The sequence below is a fragment of the Phocoena sinus genome, chromosome 2, assembly GCF_008692025.1.
Source record: "Phocoena sinus isolate mPhoSin1 chromosome 2, mPhoSin1.pri, whole genome shotgun sequence".
In the NCBI taxonomy this organism is placed as follows: domain Eukaryota; kingdom Metazoa; phylum Chordata; class Mammalia; order Artiodactyla; family Phocoenidae; genus Phocoena; species Phocoena sinus.
In genome coordinates this window covers 132,471,148-132,488,724 of record NC_045764.1, presented here as the reverse complement: position 1 = coordinate 132,488,724, position 17,577 = coordinate 132,471,148, and the positions used below count along the sequence as shown (strand labels likewise).

Sequence of the window (17,577 nt, the reverse complement as noted above, 5' to 3'; positions counted from 1 at the left end):
TTGAAAATCTTTATTCCCAGAGCCATTAAGTGAAAAGACTTAATTCTTTTGCTAGTTAATTTTGTGTGGGGGGTGTGTGGCTTGGGCTATGCTGGGCAGATAATAGATCTCTAAGCTAGAAGTGATAGGACAGAGGCTGAGTGGAGAAACGTCTGCTCTCACAGGTCCTCACAAATGTCGGTCACTCACTGGGACTAAAATTGTTCAGACTGGCCACCTTGGGAATCATTTACTAGTGTTTTCTTTTCTTTTCTTTCTTTTTTAACGTCCTTGTTGGAGTACAGTTGTTTGACAGTGGTGTGGTAGTGTCTGCTTTATAACAAAGTGAATCAGCGGTACATATACATATATATATATCCCCATATCCCCTCCCTCTTGTGCTTCCCTCCCTCCCTCCCTATAGTTTTTTCATTAGGGCACCTTCTCCAGGCCTGCTGGACTCTGCCCTATGCAGTTCCAAGCAGAGAACTGGAGTCCCCGTGGCTTCTGGCAGGGACCTCTGCCTGGAGGGAGTGTCATTCCCCCACCCCGCCCTGCCCCCGTGTATCACTCCTGCCTGTTTCCTGGGAAAACCCTTAAAGAGAGGGCCTGGAGGTGATGGCAGTCTCATGCCGAGAGGGATCCCAAGAGGAGATCTGGCAGCATCAAATAGGAACAGAAAACAGGCTGTGCTTCTTGGGCTGGCAGCAAGGAAGTGACTGCAGTGGAGAGCTGACCTGGGTCTATGAGGGAGCCTGGGGGGTTTGGGAGATGAAACCTGGCAGTAGATGCTGAGGCCCCCTGGACAGTGAAGCTGAACAGAACAGAATCCAAGAGCTTTGTGTTCAGGGAAAGAGGGAGCCCAGCTAAGGCACTTACATTGTGACCATGTTTTGGTAGGCAGCTGCCATGAGGAGAGGGGTGGAGGCAGCTCTCAGCAAGCTGCTGGGGTGAAGGGAGGCTGACCGGAGGAGGTGAGACCCCAGCGAGGAGGAGGAGGGGGTGCAGTGAGGGCCTGAGCTGGGGGGACACAGGGTGGAAAGGGGGCTTATTTGGTCATAGCGGGCAGGAGCGTGAGGGAGGAGGGGAAGAACCCCCGCTGGCTTGTTTTGAGACTGGTTGGCTCAGACATCTGAGAGGCCAACGGGGACTCCAGTGCCGGGAACAGAAATGCTGGCTATATGCTATTGCTGTGTTTTAGCTGGGAAGCAGGGTTGTCTTAGAAGAATGAAGGTTGCTTGACCCTGGGAAAAGTGAGTCAGAAGGTACAGGTCTGGTGAGGTGCACTGGAGGCCAGCGCTAGGCTTTTATCATCATAAAGGCTGCAGAGAAGTTTGGACCATAGACTAAAATGACAGGCTGTACAATTCTAAGTTATTTCTCATGTCTGTTGTTTTTGCTAATGTCTGTCACTTTCCCCAAAGTAACTGTCAGTGAAACTCTTAAGTGAACCAAGGCATTGTGTCCTTATCTTGGGGACAACAGGGGGGAGGCTGCTGGAGTGATGTGGTCCCACCCTGTAGCTGGCTGCAGGGAACCCCCCTGGAGGAGCAGTAGGTGGGGTGACTGCCCACCCAAAGGAAATGCAGCCTGGCTCCCCTGAGGCAGGAGCTAGAAAGGGGGCACGGAAGAGCAGCAGGGGCTGTGTGGAGTTTGCTTACAAGGGTTCCACAGTGGCACTGAGGGGTGGTCACAGGGGATGAGGCCTGACTTGGAGGTGATGATGTCATTAGGGACCTTTGGGAAATAAAAATAGTTTTCTCCTGAAATATAGTGCAGAAATATGCACTATTCCAGATGAATATGTTCTAAATAGTTGTATCTCATTCAATGCTGTAAATGTGTCCCTAGAAAATTATGTAATGATACCTTAAAATGCGTGCACTACTCCAAGGAAGCTTTGCTAACATGCATACAACCCTATCATTTAGCCCCTGTGAGTCGTAAGAGTTTACTAATTGGGGGCTTCCATGAGGCAGAGAACACCTGTACAGTTTTATTGTTCACTGATATGCCTGTGTGTGCATCAGGTGACTGTTTTTGTCCGAATTCTCCCATTGGCATGCCTGGATACTGTGGTGGCTTGAAACAGGAAATCGTATGTTGGACCAGCATGCCTAGTCTCAGCGGATGGGTTTTTTCCATCCAGGGTCTTCCCAAGTAGGTTGAGTTGAGGGAAAGTGTGGTGTGGTTTTTTTTTCCATTACTTGGATGGCCATTATTGTTTAGGTAAAGAAAAGCTCCATTCTAGAACAGTTGTGGGTGTGGTGACGGCTCTGGGCCTGCCCCGTCCCATCGGGTCTTATGTTGCGAGAGGGGTGCTTGTCTTAAAGGGGCCCTCCCTGTCTGCACACAGGTCGGGACCCTTTGAAGTACGAGCAGATCTGGAGGAGTCCATGGAGTTTGTGGATCCCGGAGTTGCTGGAGAATCAGACGAGAGTGGAGACGAGCACGTAAGTGACGAGGAAACCGACCTGGGCACCGACTGGGAGAACCTGCCCAGCCCCCGGTTCTGTGACATTCCTTCCCAGCCCGTGGAAGTCTCCGAGAGCCAGAGCACCCAGGCGTCCCCGCCCATTGCGAGCAGCAGTGCCGGTGGGATGATCTCCTCTGCCGCGGCCTCCGTCACCTCCTGGTTTAAAGCTTACACTGGACACCGTTAACGAGCAGGAATTGAGACGCACCAGACGGGCCTGGAGAAAGCTCTGACTCCACGCCCTAGTAAACGTTACGTGTTTAGCTAAGATAGTGCCTGGAACAGAAAGAGGTTAAGCTGTTGGGTTTTTTTAAAACAGGGAGACGAGCATTTCTCTTTGTCGATTGGGCCGTGGTGGTGACTGACATGCTTATGATAATTAACAGAACAGAGGGGTCACAGGCCCTTCTCCCAGACCAGCGCTGGTGGAGGAAGGCCCTGTGTGCATGGCCAGTTCTTTTGAGGCAGAAACACACAGAACCCCTTCCAACCACAGGCCGTTGGTCCCACAGACGCGGCTGCCATGGCGGTCCCTGTGATGTTCCTAAACACTTTGCTTCAGAGGTTGAATCACAAGGAAGTGATTCCTGATGGTTAGGATTTGAAAGATAAAAACTGTTTACTATGAGTTTGTTTTTATGCCATTATTTTTTGTACAGAGAACAAGCAGGCAGTTTGAAACACTTGTTTTCTTTATAATTTGGTCACGCTTGGTTTTTAGGTCAAGGATTTTTGTCTTGTTTTCAAAGGGTAGGGGTTTCTTTTGGTAGGGGAGAGGTAGTTTAAAAAATGATTTCACTTGTGCCGCTCTCTTGTGGCCTGTTGGACATTCTTGTTTTCTTTCTCCCCACAGAGCAGAGAAACTAAGGTCTTTTTTTCTGTAGGACCCACATCCACGAAGGGAAGAAATCCTGGCTGCAGTAATGTCCTAAAGATTTAAAACTATTTCCTTGGATTTTGAGGGGAATTAAGTTCATTCATACCTAGATTATTGAATTCCTACCATCCACACTATGTGCATTTTGAAATTGAACTTATTTTCTGTGAGTGAAAAGTAAGTGACTACGGTTGTTCCCTTATGGAAGCTAAATTCCTGCCTGGGCACAGGTTAAAAGCCACTGAAGTGGCCTATGGTCATTTTTCTGGTGTCAGGTTTCTTTCTAAGGGATTTAGTAAGTGGCAGGTTTTTCTACGGAAAACCACCCTGCTTGTTTGTTTCCTAGAGGTCTTTGTTGCTCTAAAGACACTACCTTTGCTCTGAAATGCAGAGCACAGCATTACAGCTACTACTGCTCTTCTGTATCCTGGGAAAGCTCTGATGGAAAGAATTTTCCCTCACCAGGAGATCCTTTTCAGCTAATGTGTCTTGTCATTCTCTTAGTGACAATCTTGTAAGAAAACTGTAGAGAGGCATTATGTACAAATATGTAAGTAGATTTTTATTTTTAATAACTGCAAGAAGAAATCTATGTAACAACTACAAAGTGAAATCCAATGGAAACTTCCTAACAGGCATTATTACCATATCTTGTTAGTGTGATCAGCATGACAGTACCTCATAAATCACCTGGAGGTTTGCCCTGCCCTATAGCTTCTTTTCTCGTAATTATTATAGTTGATACTTTGCCTCCAAATCCGAGGTGCTATATATAGCTCTTGCTGTTGGTATATTTAGTGTTTGGGTAGAGTTTGGGATAGAATTGCAGAAGGGTGTTTATTCCTATCCAGGAGTCCCAAGTTTCCTGACTGTAAATTTTCCACTTAGGGAGGAAACAGGCTTTTCTCCTTGTGGGTTCTTATACAGCCAGTATCTGTTTTAAGTGCTGGGCTTCGTGATTGCTGGGTTGCATTGTCCCATCCAAGTCTGTAGTGTAGTTCATAGAGAGAGGCTGTGGTAGACTTTAACAAATACCAAATGAACTTAAAATCCCGTAAGAGTTGTCTAGGCACTCAAACCCTCAGAAAGGAGAGCTTAGTCTTAAGAGTTGGAACACTGGGATTCGGGGCTTGGGTGAGGGAATGACTTCAGCTGAAAGATGCACAACAGTCATGATTTGTCTCAAGGATTCCTCTGACGAAACCATGAGATCGCAAACCAGAGTAATTCAACAAAACTTACAAGGATATGGGAAATGTAGGGATTGGTAGGGTATGTTTTATTGTTAATATCAACTGGAGGCACTTTACTTAGGGTTAAATGATCAAACCTTTAATGGTTTTGAACACCAACATACTGGCTTACACTGCTGAGATATTTTGGTTTTCATTATTTTGCACTGGATCCACCCTGTAAATATTCTTAAATATACATTTCAACCACTATTTTTTCTACTGTCTTTGCTGCTCATTAAAATCTTTCATGTAGGTGCCAGAACCATATGTAAACAGCTTTTTTTTTTTTTTTGCGGTTCGCGGGCCTCTCACTGTTGTGGCCTCTCCTGTTGCGGAGCACAGGCTCCGGACGCACAGGCTCAGCGGCCATGGCTCACGGGCCCAGCCGCTCTGCGGCACATGGGATCTTCCCGGACCGGGGCACGAACCCGTGTTCCCTGCATCGGCAGGCGGACTCTCAACCACTGCGCCACCAGGGAAGCCCTAAACAGCTTTTTAAAAAATTGAAGCTGGTATTTTTTTTTTTAAACAACAAGCCATAGAACTTGGTCATGTTTTCCATCATAAGACGATTTGTTGAAACAAGGTAATACTAAAACAACTCACAGGCACCAAATAGGCTGCTTAAAATGGTCTGTTAAAGACTTTTTTTGAAATGGAGTATAACTAAGGAAAGTTTTGCACATCTGTAAGTTAAGGGGAAAAACAGTGTCAACATTGGGGAGTGGACAGGATTCATTTAAGGAGTCGTGTATTGATAATTTGGGGAAGAACATTTGGTGGCATGCTGTTAAAGAATCTCCTTGGGGCGTCATGTTGCAGGGATTCCCCACTGCTCTGCGACTTCCAAACCAGTTTGAGTCATACAAATGTTTTCTAAACTATTATTGTATTATTGCAATAAATCTTTTAACAGTACTTTGCAAATATGTGTGTCTTTTTCAAGCTCTGATTATTCATTTCTACTGAATACATTGAGGGTAGCAAGAATGAGATCTAACTCTGGAGTATTTTATACAAATTAGAGGATAATTTTTTTTTTTAAGAATTTTTTGCCAGGTAATGGGAAATGCCTGTTAATACTTTTTAAAAATTATAGTAGTATTAACAATAATGGTCCATCTTTAGTAAGCTCGAAAATCGGTCACTTACCAGTTACATCTTTCTCTAAAGATGCATTTTTCTCCTGTAGCCATCATTTGATGCAAGTCTCTGGCAGTGACTTCTGGTGTATCGCAACAACCCCTTACGGAGGGAGGGAGGGAGAGATGGGGCCTTCTAGGTTGCCTGTATGGAATTTGCCTAGGCTTTCTTCAGGACGAGATAAAGGGCAGTGTTAGAGGGGATCTGTCAAGCTGAGAGAACAGAGTATTTTTGGAGAATCCCTCCCCTTTGTGTTGTGTTTTGTTTTAATAACTGTGTAGTCTCTCCCAGATGGATAATCTGTACCTTTCAGGTTAGATTATTATGGAGAGGGGCCACCTGCAAGGTGGATGAGGGATACCAAGAGTGATTACTGCAGAACAGCAAGACCAACTCAGAGAAGTACCAAGGAACTGTTGCCATGGTCATCGTACTCCTTTACCTGCAGGAGAAGGCCAGCCAGCAGCAGCAGAACAGGCAAGGAAATGAAAGGGTTCCTAAATAGGGCATGTGCTTCAGTGTTAGTCCTTCGACCTCCCTGGGTAACAGTTAAAAACACGCTCCCATCTCTGTGTGTACCCGTAGATTCCCAGCCCTCAAAAGTTACTTCATGATCGATGCAGGAATCAGGTTGAAGCAGATGGAAAGAACTAAGGATAACTTTGTCCTTAGTGGTTGGGAGGTGATTTGAAAATTGCTTCAACAAAATGTACCAGGAAATTTGAAACTGGCTTTTGGGCAAGTTATCTGAATCCCAGCTATGAAACACTCAGTGAGAGAAAGCCACCACTAGCACCCCATTCCAAGGATCTGGTGAGAAAATACCCTGGAAAAAGGGTTCACCATCTGCTTAAGAGTTTTACATAGGTGAAGTGGATTTTTTTTTTTTGAGATTTATTTATTATTTATTTATTATCTTTGGCTGCGTGGGGTCTCAGTTGCCGTATGCGGGATCTTTCGTTGTGTTGCGCGGGCTTCTCTCTAGTTGTGGCGTGCAGGTTTTTTAATCTCTTCTCTAGTTGTGGCGCACAGGCTCCAGGGCGCCTGGGCTTCGTAGTTGGCGGCACGTGGGCCCCAGGTGAGGTGTGAGAGCTCAGTTGTAGTGCACAGCTTAGTTGCACAGTGGCATATGGGATCTTAGTTCCCCAACCAGGGATCAAACCCGCATCCCCTGCGTTGTAAGGTGGATTCTTTACCACTGGACCACCAGGGAAGTCCCTTTTAAAAAAAAAAAAAAAACCCAGAAACCACCAGTGGGACAGTCTTTTCTAGAAGAAAAGGGATGGTAAAACAGCAAGAGCCACATCAGTGACTTCTTTGTTGTGCTTTTTCTGGGAAGGCGTGAGGGATAGTCTGGTGGGGAGAAAATCTGATGGAGAATTCAAATGGTCCCTTTAAAAAAGTGAGAAATAGGCAGGTGGTATCTGCCAGCACTAGGTAAGTGTTGAAAAGTGGGCTGGAGTCAGTGGAGTGGAAGCAGCTCAGCATCATGAAGGCATTAATAACCTCCAGGTGCATATCAGCTTGTTCATCATCTCCCCTTTTGGGTGTGGTTTTCTGGCATTTACTGTATGACTTCAGAAGACACCTGGGGGGGGACTTTGAAGATGGCGGAAGAGTAAGACGCGGAGATCGCCTTCCTCCCCACGGATACACCAGAAATACATCCACACGTGGAACAACTCCTACAGAACTCCTACTGAAGGCTGGCAGAAGACCTCAGACCTCCCAAAAGGCAAGAAACTCCCCACGTAACTGGGTAGGGCAAAAGAAAAAACAGAGACAAAAGAATAAGGACGGCACCTGCACCAGTGGGAGGGAGCTGTGAAGGAGGAAAAGTTTCCACACACTAGGAAGCCCCTCCGCGGGCGGAGACTGCGGGAGGCAGAGGGGGGAGTTTCGGGACCGCGGAGTAGTGCACAGCGACGGGTGCGGAGGGCAAAGCGGGGAGATTCCTGCACGGACGATCGGTGCCGACCAGCACTCACCAACCCGAGAGGCTTGTCTGCTCACCCGCCGGGGCGGGCGGGGCTGCGAGCTGAGGCTCGGGTTTTGGTTTTGGATGGAGCTCAGGGAGAGGACTGGGGTTGGCGGCTTGAACATAGCCTGAAGGGGTTAGTGCACCACGACTAGCCGGGAGGGAGTTCGGGGAAAAGCCTGCACCGGCCGAAGAGGCAAGAGACTTTTTCTTCCCTCTTTGTTTCCTGGTGCGCGAGGAGAGGGGTTTAAGAGCGCTGCTTAAAGGAACTCCAGAGACGGGCGCGAGCCGCGGCTAAAAGCGCGAACCCCAGAGACGGGCGCGAGCCGCGGCTAAAGGCGCGAGCCCCCGAGACGGGCGCGAGCCGCGGCTGAAAGCGCAAACCCCCGAGACGGGCGCGAGCCGCGGCTAAAACCGCGGACCCAAGAGCCGGGCGGGAGACGCTAAGGCTGCTGCTGCCGCCACCAAGGGGCCTGTGTGCGAGCACAGGTCACTCTCCGCGCCCCTCTTCCGCGGAGCCTGTGCAGCCCGCCACTGCCAGGTTCCCGGGATCCAGGGACAACTTCCCCGGGACAACGCACGGCGGGCCCCAGGCTGGTGCAACGTCACGCCGGCCTCTGCCGCAACGTCACGCTGCCTCTGCCGCCGCCGGCCCGCCCCGCACGCAGTGCCCCTCCTTCCCCCATCCCCCAACCCCCGGCCTGAGTGAGCCGGAGGCCCCGAATCAGCGGCTCCTTTAACCCCGTCCTGTCTGAGCGAAAAAACAGACGCCCTCCAGCGACCTACACGCAGAGGCAGCGCCAAATCCAAAGCTGAGCTCCTGTGAGCTGTGAGAACAAAGAAGAGAAAGGGAAATCTCTCCCAGCAGCCACAGAAGCAGCGGATTAAAGCTCCACAATCAACTTGATATACCCTGCATCTGTGGAATACCTGAATAGACAAGGAATGATCCCAAATTGAAGAGGTGGAATTTAGGAGCGAGATCTATGATTTTTTTCCCTTTTCCTCTTTTTGTGAATGTGTACGTGTATGCTTCTGTGTGAGATCCTGTCTGTATACTCTTGCTTCCACCATTTGTCCTAGGGCTCTATCCGTCCATGACTTTTTTTTAAAAATTCTTTTTCTTAATAATTAAGTTTAATTGTAATAACTTTATTATACTTTACCTTCGTTCTTTCTTTCTTTCCTTCCTTCCTTCCCTCCTTTAGACAACGAATCACCCCAAATTGAGGAGGTGGTCTCACGGAGCAGGATTTATGATTTTTCCCCCTTTACCTCTTTTTGTGAAGGTGTATGTATATGCTTCTGTGTAAGATTTTCTCTGTATAGCTTTGCTTCCAACATTTGTCCTAAGGTTCTATCCGTCCCTTTTTTTTTTTTTTAAATATTTTTTAATTCAATAACTATATTATACTTTATTTTATTTTTACTGTATCATCTTTCTTTCTGTCTTTTTTCCTTCTTTCCCTCCTTCCTTCCTTCCTCCCTCCCTCCCTCCCTCCCTCCTTTCTTTCCTTCTTTGCTTCTTTCTTCCTTCCTTCCTTTCCTCCTTTCCTTCTTTCTTTACTCATACTTCTACTAATTCTCCCTACTTTTTCTCCCTTTTATTCTGAGCTGTGTAGATGAAAGGCTCTTGGTGCTCCAGCCAGGAGTCAGGGCTCTGCCTCTGAGGTAGGAGAGCCAACTTCAGGACACTGGTCAACAAGAGACCTCCCACCTCCACATAATATTAAACGGTGGAAATATCCCAGAGACCTCCATCTTAACACCAGCACCCAGCTTCACTCAACGACCAGCAAGCCACAGTGCTGGACAACCTATGCCAAACAACTAGCAAAACAGGAACACAACCCCACCCATTAGCAGAGAGGCTGCCTAAAATCATAATAAGGCCACAGACACCCCAAAACACACCACCAGACGTGAACCTGCCCACTAGAGAGACAAGATCCAGCCTCATCCAGCACAACACAGGCACTAGTCCCCTCCACCAGGAAGCCTACACAACCCACTGAAACAACCTTAGCCACTGGAGACAGACATCAAAAACAACGGGAACTACGAAAGTGCAGCCTGCAAAAAGGAGACCCCAAACACAGTAAGATAAGCAAAATGAGAAGACAGAAAAACACACAGCAGATGAAGGAGCAAGATAAAAACCCACCAGACCTAACAAATGAAGAGGAAATAGGCAATCTACCTGAAAAAGAATTCAGAATAATGATAGTAAGGATGATCCGAAATCTTGGAAGTAGAATGGACAAAATGCAAGAAACAGTTAACAAGGACCTACAAGAACTAAAGATGAAACAAGCAACGATGAACAATGCAATAAATGAAATTAAAATCACTCTAGATAGGATCAATAGCAGAATAACTGAGGCAGAAGAACGGATAAGTGACCTGGAAGATAAAGTAGTGGAAATAACTACTGCAGAGCAGAATAAAGAAAAAAGAATGAAAAGAACTGAGGACAGTCTCAGAGACCTCTGGGACAACATGAAACGCACCAACATTCGAATTATAGGGGTTCCAGAAGAAGAAGAAAGAAAGAAAGGGACAGAGAAAATATTTGAAGAGATTATAGTTGAAAACTTCCCTAATATGGGAAAGGAAATAGTTAATCAAGTCCAGGAAGCACAGAGGGTCCCATACAGGATAAATACAAGGAGAAACACGCCAAGACACATATTAATCAAACTGTCAAAAATTAAATACAAAGAAAGCATATTAAAAGCAGCAAGGGAAAAACAACAAATAACACACAAGGGAATCCCCATAAGGTTAACAGCTGATCTCTCAGCAGAAACCCTACAAGCCAGAAGGGAGTGGCAGGACATACTGAAAGTGATGAAGGAGAATAGCCTGCAACCAAGACTACTCTACCCAGCAAGGATCTCATTCACATTTGATGGAGAAATTAAAACCTTTACAGACAAGCAAAAGCTGAGAGAGTTCAGCACCACCAAACCAGCTTTACAACAAATGCTAAAGGAACTTCTCTAGACACGAAACACAAGAGAAGGAAATGACCTATAGTAGCGAACCCAAAACAATATATAAAATGGAAATAGGAACATACATATCGATAATTACCTTAAATGTAAATGGACTAAATGCTCCCACCAAAAGACACAGATTGGCTGAATGGATACAAAAACAAGACCCTTATATATGCTGTCTACAAGAGACCCACTTCAGAACTAGAGACACATACAGACTGAAAGTAAGGGGATGGAAAAAGATATTCCATGCAAATGGAAACCAAAAGAAAGCTGGAGTAGCAATTCTCATATCAGACAAAATAGACTTTAAAATAAGGACTATTAAAAGGGACAAAGAAGGACACTACATAATGATCAAGGGATCGATCCAAGAAGAAGATATAACAATTGTAAATATTTATGCACCCAACATAGGAGCACCTCAATACATAAGGCAAATACTAACAACCATAAAAGGGGAGATCAACAGTAACACATTAATAGTAGGGGACTTTAACACCCCACTTTCACCCATGGACAGATCATCCAAAATGAAAATAAATAAGGAAACACAAGCTTTAAATGATACATTAAACAAGATGGACTTAATTGATATTTATAGGACACTCCATCCAAAAACAACAGAATACACATTTTTCTCAAGTGCTCATGGAACATTCTCCAGGATAGATCATATCTTGGGTCACAAATCAAGCCTTGGTAAATTTAAGAAAACTGCAATTCTATCAAGTATCTTTTCCGACCACAACGCCATGAGACTAGATATCAATTACAGGAAAAGATCTGTAAAAAATACAAACACATGGAGGCTAAACAATACACTACTTAATAATGAAGTGATCACTGAAGAAATCAAAGAGGAAATAAAAAAATACCTAGAAACAAATGACAATGGAGACACAACGACCCAAAACCTATGGGATGCAGCAAAAGCAGTTCTAAGGGGGAAGTTTATAGCAATACAAGCCCACCTTAAGAAGCAGGAAACATCTCGAATAAACAGCCTAACCTTGCACCTCAAGCAATTAGAGAAAGAAGAACAAAAAAACCCCAAAGCTAGCAGAAGGAAAGAAATCATAAAAATCAGATCAGAAATAAATGAAAAAGAAATGAAGGAAACAATAGCAAAGATCAATAAAACTAAAAGCTGGTTCTTTGAGAAGATAAACAAAATAGATAAACCACTAGCCAGACTCATCAAGAAAAAAAGGGAGAAGACTCAAATCAATAGAATTAGAAATGAAAAAGGAGAAGTAACAACTGACACTGCAGAAATAAAAAAAATCATGAGAGATTACTACAAGCAACTCTATGCCAATAAAATGGACAATCTGGAAGAAATGGACAAATTCTTAGAAATGCACAACCTGCCAAGACTGAATCAGGAAGAAATAGAAAATATAAACAGACCAATCACAAGCACTGAAATTGAAACTGTGATTAAAAACCTTCCAACAAACAAAAGCCCAGGACCAGATGGCTTCACAGGTGAATTCTATCAAACGTTTAGAGAAGAGCTAACACCTATCCTTCTCAAACTCTTCCAAAATATAGCAGAGGGAGGAACACTCCCAAATTCCTTCTACGAAGCCACCATCACCTTGATACCAAAACCAGACAAGGATGTCACAAAGAAAGAAAACTACAGGCCAATATCACTGATGAACATAGATGCAAAAATCCTCAACAAAATACTAGCAAACAGAATCCAAAAGCACATTAAAAGGATCATACACCATGATCAACTGGGGTTTATTCCAGGAATGCAAGGATTCTTCAATATACGCAAATCTATCAATGTGATAAACCATATTAACAAATTGAAGGAGAAAAACCATATGATCATCTCAATAGATGCAGAGAAAGCTTTCGACAAAATTCAACACCCATTTATGATAAAAACCCTCCAGAAAGTAGGCATAGAGGGAACTTTCCTAAACATAATAAAAGCCATATATGACAAGCCCACAGCAAACATCATCCTCAATGGTGAAAAACTGAAAGCATTTCCACTAAGATCAGGAACAAGACAAGGTTGCCCACTCTCACCACTCTTATTCAACATAGTTTTGGAAGTTTTAGCCACAGCAATCAGAGAAGAAAAGGAAATAAAAGGAATCCAAATCGGAAAAGAAGAAGTAAAGCTGTCACTGTTTGCAGATGACATGATACTATACATAGAGAATCCTAAAGATGCTACCAGAAAACTACTAGAGCTAATCAATGAATTTGGTAAAGTAGCAGGATACAAAATTAATGCACAGAAATCTCTGGCATTCCTATATACTAATGATGAAAAATCTGAAAGTGAAATCAAGAAAACACTCCCATTTACCATTGCAACAAAAAGAATAAAATATCTAGGAATAAACCTACCTAAGGATACGAAAGACCTGTATGCAGAAAATTATAAGACACTGATGAAAGAAATTAAAGATGATACAAATAGATGGAGAGATATACCATGTTCTTGGATGGGAAGAATCAACATTGTGAAAATGACTCTACTACCCAAAGCAATCTACAGATTCAATGCAATCCCTATCAAACTACCACTGGCATTTTTCACAGAACTAGAACAAAAAATTTCGCAATTTGTATGGAAACACAAAAGACCCCGAATAGCCAAAGCAATCTTGAGAACGAAAAAAGGAGCTGGAGGAATCAGGCTCCCTGACTTCAGACTATACTACAAAGCAACAGTAATCAAGACAGTATGGTACTGGCACAAAAACAGAAAGATAGATCAGTGGAACAGGATAGAAAGCCCAGAGATAAACCCACGCACATATGGACACCTTATCTTTGATAAAGGAGGCAAGAATGTACAGTGGAGAAAGGACAGCCTCTTCAATAAATGGTGCTGGGAAAACTGGACAGGTACATGTAAAAGTATGAGATTAGATCACTCCCTAACACCATACACAAAAATAAGCTCAAAATGGATTAAAGACCTAAATGTAAGGCCAGAAACTATCAAACTCTTAGAAGAAAACATAGGAAGAACAATCTATGACATAAATCACAGCAAGATCCTTTCTGACCCACCTCCTAGAGTAATGGAAATAAAAACAAAAATAAACAAATGGGACCTAATGAAACTTCAAAGCTTTTGCACAGCAAAGGAAACCATAACCAAGACCAAAAGACAACCCTCAGAATGGGAGAAAACATTTGCAAATGAAGCAACTGACAAAGGATTAATCTCCAAAATTTACAAGCAGCTCATGCAACTCAATAACAAAAAAACAAACAACCCCATCCATAAATGGGCAGAAGACCTAAATAGACATTTCTCCAAAGAAGATATACAGAATGCCAACAAACACATGAAAGAATGCTCAACATCATTAATCATTAGAGAAATGCAAATCAAAACTACAATGAGATATCATCTCACACCAGTCAGAATGGCCATCATCAAAAAATCTAGAAACAATAAATGCTGGAGAGGGTGTGGAGAAAAGGGGACACTCTTGCACTGCTGGTGGGAATGTGAATTGGTTCAGCCACTGTGGAGAACAGTATGGAGGTTCCTTAAAAAACTACAAATAGAATTACCATATGACCCAGCAATCCCACTACAGGGCATATACCCTGAGAAAACCAAAATTCAAAAAGAGTCATGTACCAAAATGTTCATTGCAGCTCTATTTACAATAGCCAGGACATGGAAACAACCTAAGTGCCCATCATTGGATGAGTGGATAAAGAAGATGTGGCACATATACACAATGGAATATTACTCAGCCTTAATAAGAAATGAAGTTGAGCTATTTGTAATGAGATGGATAGACCTAGAGTCTGTCATACAGAGTGAAGTGAGTCAGAAAGAGAAAGACAAATACCGTATGCTAACACATATATATGGAATTTAAGGGAAAAAAATGTCATGAAGAACCTAGGGGTAAGATAGGAATAAAGACGCAGACCTACCGGAGAACGGACTTGAGGATATGGGGAGGGGGAAGGGTGAGTTTTGACAGGGCGAGAGAGAGTCATGGACATATACACACTAACAAACGTAGTAAGGTAGATAGCTGGGGGGAAGCAGCCGCAAGGCACAGGGATATTAGCTCGGTGCTTTGTGACAGCCTGGAAGTGTGGGATGGGGAGAGTGGGAGGGAGGGAGACGCAAGAGGGAAGACATATGGGAACATATGTATATGTATAGCTGATTCACTTTGTTATAAAGCAGAAACTAACACACCATTGTAAAGCAATTATACCCCAATAAAGATGTTTAAAAAAAAAAAAAGAAGACACCTGGATTTTGAGGAAAGGGCTCTCCTACCCTCAGCAACTTATTTCCCTAAATTTAAAACATTATCAAGAAGACATTTCTACAGCATAAGCAAGTAGGTGGCTCTAGATTTCGGTAAGAAAGTGGCAAGTGGTTTGGAAATAGTAGGTGGCAGGGACACACCTCCCAATCCAAAGTTGATTAATGAATGATAGAAACGGGGCATATCTTCTGTGTCAGCAGCGTAATAGTTGCCTTCAAAGTAGTAAAGACCACATCTAGCACCCACCCACAGGCTGGTGCCTCTATTTTCTGGCTCAGGGGCACTGGTACTGGCTTAAGTTGGGAGTTCTACTGCATTGATGGCCTTTGAGAAAAAGCCTGCGAGCTGGAGAGCTCCCGCAGAGGTCTCTGATATACTACGCCCAAGATCTTTAGCACCTAATTTCTCTGGAGTTGCTACTGCTCACGGTGTGATCCTAGGACCTGCAGCATCACCTGGGAGCTTGTGAGAAATGAAGGGTCTTGGGTGCCATCAGAATCAGAATCATTTCAATAATACGTATGTACATTAACATTTTAGAAGTACTGACCAGGACTTCCCTGGTGGTCCAGGGGTTAAGAATCCGCCTTCCAGTGCAGGGGATGTGGGTTCAATCCCTGGTCGGGGAACTAAGATCCCACATGCCATGGGGCAACTAAGCCTGCGCACCACAACTACTGAGCCCACGTGCTGCAACTACAGAGCCCACGTAGGCTGCAACTAAGACGCAACGGAGCCAAAATATAAGTAAATAAATATTTTTAAATAAATGCCCTTTCTCTGGAGAGCTCTCTGGAGAACCTCTGCTTGCCATGTCTTAAAAAAAATAAAAGCATTGACCTATAGCAGTGCTGTCCAATGTAATATTTAATGTAGCCCACACATCTGATTTTAAACTTTCTGGTAGTCTCATTACAAAGGTAAAAATAAATAGGTAAAATGTATTTTTATAATAGAATTTAACTCAAGATATACAAAAAGATTATTTCATCTAATAAGCATGAAAAATATTAAGAGGGCAGAGGGGCTGCAGGAGGGTTCATTTGTATTCTTGCCCTGGGCCACAAAAATTGGGAAAGGCTTGCCCCTGTATCTACACACTTGTAATAAACCCTCCTTGAATTCACTCTTTTTGGGTGTGTCAGCAGTTTCCTGTTGAGAAGGTACACAATAAAGAGCCTCGGCAGAGCATACACTGGAAGCCTGAAAGTAAGACTCCTGGCCTTGGAAAAGGATAAGATCATGCAAGAGGTCCCAGCTTAGATGCCGGGGCAGCCAAAGCACCATCTCTGCTTAGAAGAATCAGTCAGGGCTGGGGTGGAAGGAGGTTTGTGGCAGTCCATGCACCCTGCAGCAGAATCACACTTGGCTGCCCATACAGGAGGCTTGGTGAGGTAGAGCAGAGAAGGCCAACAGCTCAGTCCCAGAATGCGGAAGCTGGGTGTGCCCAGGCTTGGCTCCATCCCTGTCCTCCCACTGGACTGCAAACACTGTTATACAAACGGGCCACTTCCCCTTCTAATGGACAGGGCACCAACACAAATACAACTTTGCGCTACATTTTACTGATTGGCAACTAATTGATTTTGAATCTGTATCAACCTCTTCATACTACTTAATAGACATCTGAAAACAGTTGGTAAAGCAGCTATTTGATTTTCTGATGGGGGGCAGAGGGTGGACATAAGGAAGGGAAATAATTTAAACAGCACAAGTGATTCTGCCCCAATTAACTAGATGATGCGATCTGCTATGCCCCAAGTCTTGGTGTCTGTACACTGCTCATCATTCAGCAAGAACAAGTCCTTTTTTTTTTTTTTTTTTTTTTTTTTTGCAGTACGCGGGCCTCTCACTGTTGTGGCCTCCCGTTGCGGAGCAGAGGCTCCGGACACGCAGGCTCAGCGGCCATGGCTCACGGGCCCAGCCGCTCTGCGGCATGTGGGATCCTCCTGGACCGGGGCACGAACCCGCGTCCCCTGCATCGGGCAGGCAGACTCTCAACCGCTGCGCCACCAGGGAAGCCCCAAGAACAAGTCCTCTTACAGGACTTACGCATTTCCCACCACTGTACCTGGTGTATATCATTCTCTGCTGGGTGGGTGATGGACACACAGGACTTCCAAGAGTAATTTCAGCTTTGTGCCATTCTCCCCCTAAATGCTAACTTTAGAACCTAATCCCTGCTGGGTTTTATCATTCCAAAGAGAAAAACAAAACATTTAAGTAAAGCTTTCTAATTTTAAACTTTTATAGCCCCAAAAGAATCTTAATCCAAAAAGAATTTGAAACAACGGATCCCAAAGTTAATTTGTTCTAAGGCCTGTTCTTTGCAAACTGAAGAGGGGATGGGGGCCTTTGAGAGGCGAAGGTTTCATTTTGCTTTTTAAACAGAGGAGCACCACGTCTCCCCAGAGGTGTGGTGTAAGAGATGGCCATCTCCCTGCTCCCAGTACCCTCCCAGCTATCAACTTCAGTGGTCCTGTGCCTCTAAAATAACACCCAGGTCAAACAAACCACCTAGAAGAGGGTTGCTACCTAACTGTGGGTTTTGCTTAAACCAGTTAGGTGTAAATACACTTGTAAGTCCCCAGAGGGTTC

The 17,577-nt window shown here is 44.3% G+C and overlaps 1 protein-coding gene across 1 annotated transcript in view; it reads left to right on the top strand.

Annotated features, from left to right (window-relative positions):
* Window positions 1–5,485, top strand: part of ATG14 (autophagy related 14) — a 39,070-nt gene extending 33,585 nt beyond the window's left edge. The window contains exon 10 of the mRNA XM_032623730.1: window positions 2,336–5,485. Within this exon, the coding sequence (XP_032479621.1) occupies window positions 2,336–2,642 (307 nt within the window). The 3' untranslated portion in view covers window positions 2,643–5,485. The remainder of the gene's footprint in view (window positions 1–2,335) is intronic.
* Window positions 5,486–17,577: the final 12,092 nt, after the last annotated feature.